The 10,361-nt window shown below is 46.7% G+C and overlaps 1 protein-coding gene across 2 annotated transcripts in view; it reads right to left on the bottom strand.

Annotated features, from left to right (window-relative positions):
• Positions 1-9,589, bottom strand: part of Grp (gastrin releasing peptide) — a 13,458-nt gene extending 3,869 nt beyond the window's left edge. The window contains exons 1-2 of one of the 2 annotated variants that reach the window (XM_021151083.1): positions 9,322-9,589; positions 3,095-3,336 (exon numbers count right to left, since the gene is read on the bottom strand). In XM_021151083.1, coding sequence (XP_021006742.1) covers positions 3,095-3,336; positions 9,322-9,460 — 381 coding nt within the window. In that variant the 5' untranslated portion in view covers positions 9,461-9,589. The remainder of the gene's footprint in view (positions 1-3,094; positions 3,337-9,321) is intronic. The other variant, XM_029472121.1, reaches the window with a different exon arrangement.
• Between the last annotated feature and the right edge of the window lie 772 nt (positions 9,590-10,361).

The following is a 10,361-nucleotide window of genomic DNA, read 5'->3' as shown; positions in this document are numbered from 1 at the left end:
AAAAAAAAAAAAAAAAAGAGAGAGAGAGAGATCATCAGAAAGCAAGGTCTGAAGATAGATAGATAGATAGATAGATAGATAGATAGATAGATAGATAGATAGATATGTATATATATATGTGTGTGCGTGTGTTGTGTGTGTAAGAAGTATTGTCCATTTTAAAGCAGCCACTTTCCATGAGTGCCCCTTCAATCTATCCCATAACTTTGCCCACATGGAGACCTCTGTGAAGCTACCCTTTCATAATCCCTCAAAGCTTTGAATGCTCTGCTGACTATGGGACATTTGGGGCCCTTGAAAAAGGACTTGAGTTTTTAAGGAGTTCAATGATTGGCAGAGCCAAGTTGAGCGGATAAAGCGACTGCCGCTGGATACTGCTGTCTGCCTAGGAAAGGGAAGCACTGGAGGAGCCTGTGAGTTAAGGAGTCCAGCAGTTAAGAGCACTGAGTCCTGTTTCAGAAGACACAGACGGAGGCTCACAACCATCTGTAACTCCAGTTCCAGGGGATCCAACACCCACTCCTGACCCACCAGAGCATCAGGCTCACCAATAGCATACAAGTATATAGGCCGGCAAAACACCTAAAATATAAATATATCTTTCTTTAATTTTTAAAGAAAATTGAGCACTGGAGATGAATAAAAGAGTTGTATGTGTCCTTTTATGAAAGAGCTACAAAGCAAACGTATTTTGATGCTTGTAGAAGTTTTTGAGATCGCTAGGGTAATGATTTATTATTATTATCATTCAAATAAATAGGAACTACACAGTTATTAAATGTCCACTCCAGAAAAGCATCTGATCAAGAAAAACACGGCCAATTGGGTCTGAGAAGTCAGTTACAAGTGCACAGTACCCTCAGAGCAAGCAGTCCTCTGACAAAGAAATAAGCTAACCATCTAACACCCACAACCGGGTTACCACGAGAGATTCACCCGGAGCTCTGAGTACCATTGGTACTGATTTCTTCATTGGCTGATTTGATCTAGAGTTCTCTTCTGAATAAAAGCCACTGAAGGCTTTCTCTCTAGGAGTTTTGTGCAACAAAAGAGCTTTTACGCCGGGCGTGGTGGCGCACGCCTTTAATCCCAGCACTCGGGAGGCAGAGGCAGGCGGATTTCTGAGTTCGAGGCCAGCCTGGTCTACAAAGTGAGTTCCAGGACAGCCAGGACTATACAGAGAAACCCTGTCTCGAAAAAACAAAACAAAACAAAAAAAAAGAGCTTTTACTTTGCATTTAACATCAAAAATTGCCACAGATGTGGGGAAAGTCAAACAGAAAGTATCCCTCCAAAAAAGCAAAAGTCCCAACCCACAGTAAGGGCCACTAAAGAGCTAACCATCAGGGAAGAGTGAAGCAGCGGGGAGGTGTCTCTGAGCTCGGTGAATGACAAGCAGTATTAGCCATCTCCAGGAACAGAGCCAAGCAAGGCCACCTTCTCCATCCTGCATCCCATGTGTTAATTGGGTACCATTCCCTGGAAGGGGACCTGAAGGGCATACTGTCCTAGGCAGATGGAACTCAGGCTATTGCTCTAATACCATCAATGAGAAGTGTTGTGATTCAGTTTGCTCAACCTCAAAATGCAGGGGCTGGGGCTCTACTGAGTAGCAGGGCATACTCGTAGCATGTATGTGGCACTGGGCTCATTTTCAGCATCAAATAAACAATATAAAGAGTAACAGAGGCTCTCACCTGACGGGGGGAGGGTGGTCAAAGGAGATAACGTTCTTACCCTACTAGTTGGAATACAAGGGTTTGGTCACACAACTGAAGAGCTCAGATGGCATCCCCTGAGCTGAGTTATTGGCTAGTGTAAGCTGCCTGATGTGGGTGCTGAGAACCGAACTTGGGTCCTTTTCAAGAGCAGTATGCACTCTTAATCACTGCGCCATTCCTTCAGTTCCACGTCATTACTTTTTAAGGAAGGCGATATTGATTTTTGCTCCATGGTTTCAAAGGCTTCTGTCCATCGTGAAAGAGCGTGGCAGAGCAAAAGCGATTCACCTCAGGGTGTCCAGGAAGTAGGAGGAACGGAAGGAGGAGGAACAGAAGTAGGAAGGCCTCTACCCTGGCATCATTATCTACCTTTGCCTTTTACTGGACGTGTGTTAAAAAGTAGTGGTGATCACCTCACGTTCAGCTGCCTCGCTTCCCATAAAACCCAGTCTCAGTGATTGGCTATCTTTGCATCTGACCATTACCACCTTGGTATTCCTACATACCAGTAAGTCAGTTGTCTTCAGAAATACTCACTGATTTTTTAATATTGGAATGCAACTGGAATTTTTCAATCTTGGAATAATTTTTTTTAAAAAGCCACGTTGTATATTTAAAAAAAAAAAAAGAGCTCTCTCCTCTGAAAAAAAAATATACACCTTCTTCCTCTACTGCATATCAAAAATTAACACATCTGTAAACCCACAAGAATTTACTTGAATACTGTCTGTGGGCTCACTATCAAAATATCGCAGTGAGAGTCAGGCGTGATGGCACACACCTATAATCCTAAACCCTGCAGAGGCTTAGGCAGGACGATCTCCAGTTAGAGGCCAGCAGGAGCTACAAAAATTCTCATGAAGACCATAATCACTGCTTCAAGTGAGCATGGTTACTAATAAAATTCCTAAAAGCCTAGAATAATAGTTTGCTTAGCATACATGGGTGTTGGCCTAGTTGAACAACTGAATGTCTTCATGCCAACTTGACTGGAGCTAGAATTACTTAGGGGGACACATCTCTGGGGGTGGGGATGACCAGTCCTGAATGTGGGTGGCACCACCCTACGAGATGGGGTCCTGGATGGACTGAAAAGGAAGGAGACAGTGAACAGAGCACCAACATTTAATTTATCTCTCTGTGACACACGGGCCCCACCTCACCTTCCTCAGTGAGATGGACTGTGTCTTCAGACTGTGAGTTGCAATACATCCACCTTTTCTTACATTGCTTTTGGTCAGGTATTTTGTACAGCGATGGGAAAGGTGACCAATACATGTCATAATCACTTTACGTTCCCCTGATCAACACCCCTGCCCCCTGAACTCTTTCTGAATACCTCCCACCCCTCATCTGAGGCATGCTTGTTTCACCTTAGCGGTTTGAACATCGTTAAAGTAGCTGCGGTCCTCGGGATCCCAAGTAGGCTGGAGACTGAGAGGCGGATGCTGAGGTGGCTGGTGGCTTCGGTTCCCAGCAGCTTCTAGGAGGTCCAGCAAATCCCTCGCAGCTTCTTCCCAGCGGACGTACCCCCTCAGCTGCTCCTTCAGACCATCTCTGTCAGCCGCATACAGGGACGGGGATTCATCTGTGCTCTTTTTCCCCATTAAGTGTCCTGTGAACGCAGAACAAACCCGGGATGCTACAAATCCAACGGAGGGGAACGGAAGAAGGAGCAACTGAAACGGAGACCTGTGCGGTGAACCCGACTGCCCAGTAAATGCAAAATAAACAGCATTATTTTACTATTAAGAGTTGCGCTATACACAACACACGGACTCTGTTATCAATCCAAAAGATGTAGTGAACTGAATCAAATTCAGATCTGCATGTGACTCAGGGGTCCTGGGTTTTGCTACTAACCTCTACTACCTAGCGGGGTGACTTCAGACAAGTGCTGTAGCACCCCAGGCTTCAGTGTTATCAACTATGAAAGGAACGGGCCAGGGCAAATCGCATCTAAGAAAGCTTCCGAGTGTAAAGTCTTATCAATTCTGCGTGGCCGGCTGAATTGCAGAATCCCGGCGTCTCCCGCCACCAATTTCAAGTTTCTGCTGAAAATCAAAGTCTTGATGTGTTTCTTTGTATGATTTTTTTTAATGTTGCCTTTCTCTTATCTGTAATACAATTGTACCAAAGGAATCTTTCACTTAAACTTTCTCTGAATTTTAGCTGAAATTGAATCTAGAAAACCTCACCTAGAAGCGATGGTAGGTTAAAAGTGTAATGAAAAACCAGTTGAAAACAAGTTCTGACTGATATTCAACAGCCACATCAATTCCGGGGTTTCTTTGGATCTCTGAGAATCTCTCAGTAGTTCTAAGCACATGTGTCTGCCTTACAAATTAATTAATTAGTTAGTTAATCCTATGAAGGAGGCCAAAGTTGTAAAAAAACAGGGATATTCATATATCTAAGAAGTGGGTGACCAACCCCATTTCTGCATTCTTTCTTTTTTTAAAAACTGTGTGTGCATGTATGTGTATATGTGTGTGCATGTGTGTGCGCGTATGTGTGTATGCATGTGCACGTTTGTGTGCATGCATGTGTGTGTGCGTATGTGTGTGTATGCATGTGTATATGTGTGTGCATGTGTGTGCATGTATGTGTGTATGCATGTGCATGTTTGTGTGCATGTATGTGTGAGTGTACATGTGTGTATGCATGTGTGCATATGTGTGTTCATGTGTGTGTATGTGTGTGTGTGTGTGTGTGTGTGTGTGTGTGATGCCACAGTGCATGTCAGTGCAAGGCAGAGGGAAACCTGTGGAAGTTGGTTTTCTTCTTCTACCATGTGGGTTCCAAGATTTGAACTTAGCTCGTCCAGCTTGGTGGCAGTGCAGATCCCACGTCCACATATTTTTGGTTTGTTTGTTTTTGAGACTGGGCCTCACCATGTAGTCCCAGCTAGCCTCAAACTCACTGAGATCTGCCTCCTTCTGCCTACTGGGGTCTGGAATTAAAGGGGAGTGCCACCACACCCAGCCAGGTCCCAGTTCTAAACGCTTTCATCCTTCAAATAGACACACGTTATTTCTCTGCTCCCAGTTTAGCTGACACAGAGGTTTCTACTACTAATAAGCCTTTGGTGCTTTTGAGTTAAAGTCTCGTAGTTCCAGCCCTAACTGGCATTGGACACAGTCGAGTGTGAACTCTTCCATTTGATTGACATCAGAGTACAGAGGTGAAATGAGACTTGTCGAAACCTCCTAGACATAAGCAAAGGTTCTACAGTTATAACAAGGCTAGAGTCCAGTCTCCACTACATTATATTATTTGGAGTGTCTTGTAAATTTCCAAAGGCTGCGGAGCATCACCCTAGGAACTGGAAATGAAAACATGATTTACAAATAGCTAATATTCTAAAGAGGAGCAAAGAACCTTATAGCAGGGTATCAGATATCATGTGACTTGAGAATATTTACTTCTGTTACTATTAGGCAGTCTTCAAATGAGATTCTGAGTGAGCAAGGATCACATATCAGTGTACAATGATATCATGAGGCTTGAAAAATAAATTGTTACTATCAGGCAATCTTCGAGTGAGATTGCCATTCAAGTCCCACTTAGAAGGGATTTCACACTGCTTAAAGACCTTGTTAAGGACATGGACCCCAATGAAGGATTAGAGTCTTACATTGTTTCCGTCACCTACTGGGTCGACCTGGTGTCCAGCTGTCCACTGCACTGCCATGAATTTGGCCCTCACAGCGATGATATTGCACAACTTCCCAGGAAAGCTGATGTGTCATCAGCTTTAGTTACATGGAGGAAATTGAATCGCGATGGCTAGAAGACAGCACTGGAACCCTGATGTTCACAGTAATTACCTCAGTCACTCCTGGAATCTCTGATTCCTTGCCATCTAGCTAGGATGTCGAAAATGAGAAAGGATTCATTGCCAATAAAGCAGTGGGGTGATGGAGATGTTTTTATGAACATCTTCATCTTGCTTGGCTGGACTATGCTTGTGCATTTTGCTCTATCGGCAAAATAGATCCGCTGTGCATCTTATTACTGATCTAACACAGATCCTGGTGACATTAGACTGAAGGCCAGTACTTGCCTGCTGGCAGCGTGCTGTTCGACTGCCCACTTCTCGGCACACATGCCCATTATTACAGGAAGGGCGCCATCTATAACATCCCAGGGAAACACACATTCCCTGGGTCCTATTTCAGTTTTGAGCTCGCTACTGTCAACCAAATGATCATCTCCATGGCAACATGGACAAGATACCCACTTCCACTTCATCTCCTATCATCATCTGTCACATATGTAGTAGAATAATGGACATCTCAATATAGAGAAAGGATGGGCATTGAAAAATTAACAAGCTTTGCTCTTAATGTAAAAAGGGGAAAAACAAAAAAAGCTTTTGTGCCTTTAAATTGTGTGACATTCCACTAACGGGCAGGTTTGAAATGTAAATTAATTTCTTCAGAGTAGAAGCTAGAAAACTATCCTAGTTTGAGAAAATACCTATTAAGATATAAAGTATTGTGTACTTCCAAGAAGCGGGATTTATGGGGCGGAGGGGATATCCCAGTGGTTAAACCATTTGTAAGGACCAGGGTCCAGAGCCTTAGAACACGTAAGTAATGAGTAGGTCCCGTGGGCTGTCAGTGACTCCAGCTTCAGGAGGTGCGAGCAGGCTGGCTAGCTAGACTAGCCACATCTGTGAGCTCTGGATCTAATCAAGAGACCCTACCTCAGTGGATAGAGGGAAGGAATAGTCAGGGATGATTCTAGGCACCCCACACACATGCAAACACGAACACCCCCACCAAAGCATCATACACACACACACACACACACACACACACACACACACACACACACACGGAAATGGAAGGTGGAAAAAAGTAGTCTTTATAGGCACACGCTGTAAATTTCAGTCTTTGATGTAGCCCCGCAATGAATACCGATCTGCTCTGCATCCCGAGGTGTCGCCCAATTCAGCTTTCCAAGTCCTGCTCCACATCAAAGTGAGAGCGGCGACTAGGAGCCTTCTGGGGAAGCACAGAGGACAGTTGCTAGGTTTTTGTGTTAACATCTATTTTCATGACACACACAAAACATCCCCATGAACACAAAGCCCCACGGGAGAAGTGTGGGCAGTTTTCAGGCTACAGAGTCATTTTCCATTGCTTTCCTGAACTGGAAAAAAAAGTGGCTCTCCGAGAGAGCTGAACCAACAGTCTTCTTGTGGGCAACGGCAGAGGTTTAGTCCTAGGGTGGGACTAAGAATGATGGCAAGAGCCTGTGGTTCCAGCACTATAAACACTGCGTCAGGAGGATCACAAATTCAAAGCTAGCCTGGGCTACATCATCAGACCTTGTCTCCAAAAAGGCAAGTATTGGGTGATGTAGCTCATAGAGCGTTTGCTAGTATGGGTTTACTCCCCGCATCCCCAAAATTCAAACAAAACAGAAGAAAAAACAGCCACGTGCTGTGTGCCTTTGGGAACTAGAGAGAATGGGGATTGTTTTTAAGGATATTTTGAATTAAATTAAATCTAAATAAGTAAATAAAATTTAAATACAATTAAATCTCACATCATTCACCCTGCGTGATACACTTCTTTGGATAGCACCTACCCACCAAAATACACTTCTTGTTCTTGTTTTTTTTTTCCAAACACAAGTACAACCTCTGGGTGACATGCATAGAAAGTTAGAGCACAGGCTGGGCACCTTAGGCAGTGGGGGCTGGGATTGTAGCTCAGCAGAAGGGGCTTGCTTGTGTACAAGCCCAACAATACACACACACACACACACACACACACAGAGAGAGAGAGAGAGAGAGAGAGAGAGAGAGAGAGAGAGAGAGAGAGAGAGAGAGAGTTAATAGTATTAAACTAAGAAGAGTGCATTGGAGACTAAATTTTAACATGATGTTTCTGGTATTACTGTGGAGGGTGATTAAGGGAAGTACCCTAAATATCCTAGGACACGTGTGCCCCCTAACTACAGTGTGTCACCAGCTTGGCCTGGACCACAGGTATGACACTAGGTTCCTACCCACCTCTGTTGTGCTCTTAGTCTTCAAGGGTTGACTGATAGGTCTTAAACTCTTCTTGTATGAGAGCAGAAAGGAGAGAGAAATGGTGGAATTCGGAGTACCAGGTCTTCCTTCCTGTCCACTGACTGCTGGCTGATTCAGACAGCGGCCTTTTAATCTAGGCTCTGAGAATACCTTTTTAAAAATCACCAGCTCAAACTCTGGGTTCTTCAACACCTTTTGCTTCTCCTGTGCCAACCTACCCTCTAGTCTCTGTCCTGTCTCCTAGAATCCTAGCACCGGTCAGAGACCACAAGTTCTTTCATCCCTGGGACTTTTAGCAAGACGTCCTGAAACTATAGTATGGTAAGCCTCTTGGCCTCTCTGGCAAAACACAACACGGAAGTCCAAAGGCAGAGTTTCCAGCCTCATTCCTTCCCCTAGAATCTGAGGCACACACACACACACACACACACACACACACACACACACACCTTTGATCTCTTTAGAGTCAGCATTAGTTTCCCAGGAAATTTGAGATAGTCACAACTGACTGCCCTGGCAAAAGATCAGGAGACCTTGGACTCTGCGTTTCTCGGCAGTCGTGCTTGCCTGGAGATGATGCCGGTAGCTTGGTAGCTTCAGACACTCAGAGCTCCAGGTGATGCTGGGAGGGTAGATGAGTGGCAAGCTTTACCTGCTACTGGCCTCCCAGTTTCAAGAAAGCTCTAAGCCTGTGTTCTTCAAAGCCTGAACTCAGCCCCACTTCTCACCTTCTACCACTGTGCAACAGACCTCTCCGTCCAGGCTGGAACCAAGAAGCCCAGAAGCCACTGCCCAGCAAACAGAACTTGTTGGCAGGAGTCAGAAGAAGAGAGGGTTGAGGGTCATGTTGTGGATCTCAGAGATGGACAAAAGCCTGGGGGTTGGGCAGCGGGAGCCAGGTAAGCTTAGAGAAGCAGGCATGATCCCTGAAATCTGCCAAGGCCAGGAGTGAGGGTCAGCAGAGATGGTCTGAAGGAAAGAGCATTGCTGAGTATTTGAACGCAAGGCGAGAGGGTGGGGATCGCTGCACCCCGGTCCCCACACCCCGTGGTCCTGCTCGGGGCACCACTACAGTGTGAATTCTAGCCCACAAGCGTCCAGTCCATCAGGCTAGATTAGGAGCTGATATGTACTAGGGGACCTCATTCCCCAAAGTTGTTTGGGAGCAGACCCAAGCCAGATAGGGGAGCGGCTAGGGGAACAATAGGGGGCAGTGGGCAGGTGCAGAGGGAAGGTGAGCTGCACCTGAGGGATTTGGGATGCCCCCAGATGCCCCACTCACGAGGGATGCTCACAGGTGCTAAGCGGAAAGAGTGCTAAGAGGGAAGGGATCAGTGTGCCACCAGCGAGGAGGGATCTATCAGGTTTCCTAAACAAGAGAAGGTGAGATGGAGTTTGGGGGAGATCTGGATAAGTGTTTCAGTAGAAAGAAAGGAGCCAAGCCAAACTCAGCCAGAAAAAATGCTGAGAGGGGGAGAGACGGGGCTCCCTCTAGCTAGTTAGACCCCTCTGAGGAAAAGAGCCCAGGGATCTCATGATCAGGACACTTACCCACAGCCCAGTGACTGCCGCGCGGATACATCTTGGCCAGGACCGTGCCTCCACCTGTCGACACCGGGGCAGCTGGCCCCCGGGGCGCCTGGCAGAGGACCAGAGCCAACAGCAAGAGCGAGAGCTCAGAGCCGCGCATGGTCCTGGAGGGAAGCCCTCAGAGCTCTCGACTAGGCTGAGAGTGCGTTGTCCCGACGGAGCAGCGGAGCAGCGACAGGAGGACGGTTCTCAGGAGCTCTGCCACTGCCGCTTTGAGCGCCACTGCTGCAGACTCCACGCGGCCCTGGACTTTATATAAAGGAAGCCTGCGCGGGAGGGGCCGGGGGTTCTTCCACCCGGGACCTGAGAGCACTGACGTCTCTCTATAGCGAGCCGCACTCCCAGATGCCTGGCTGGGAAACCATCCATCTACAGCGAGTGATGAAAGGCTGAGTGTGCCTTGACCCATCTCCCTTTTTCTCCTAGTCCCATCAGACTAATTTCTACCATCTTAGACGTCCTCCCCAACGAGATATCATGACACCACCCCCCCCCCCCGCTTTGCCCCTGGCAATCCCCAGCAGCAGCAGTAGCCTCACTTGCTCTGCCAGATGCAGGATAACGCAGGAGGATGCGCTCTGTGTACAGAGCTAAAGCTACTTGGATTAAACACTGGCCCCTCTGGCACACTTACTGCTTCCATGAAACGGGGGTGGGGGGAACCCACTCTCCTGCGAATTTCCCTCTCCAGCAATTAATTCAGTGTCCCTTAGCTACTTCACACATGCAAGGAGTCTGAAGAACTGTTCACTTTCTCTCTGCCCCTTCTGTTCTCACTTCTGAAGACCCTCCCCGTACAACAATGTTAAGGGGCCACGCACCATACCCAATGTGACAATAAATAGAAGCCTGTAGGATGTTGTTGCCTACGGGTTGGCTGCCAGGCCGATGCTGTGGCTGTGCCTATAATAGGTGAGGCTTGTTTCCCACCAAGGGCTGGGGAACTGCCTCACTGTTTGAGGCTTGACTGTTCCCTGTGAACGTGATGTTGATACAAAATC

This window comes from Mus caroli, chromosome 18, assembly GCF_900094665.2.
Source record: "Mus caroli chromosome 18, CAROLI_EIJ_v1.1, whole genome shotgun sequence".
Taxonomy (NCBI): Eukaryota; Metazoa; Chordata; class Mammalia; order Rodentia; family Muridae; genus Mus; species Mus caroli.
The sequence above is the reverse complement of the archived record's forward strand: the minus strand, read 5'-3'. Positions and strand labels throughout refer to the sequence as shown.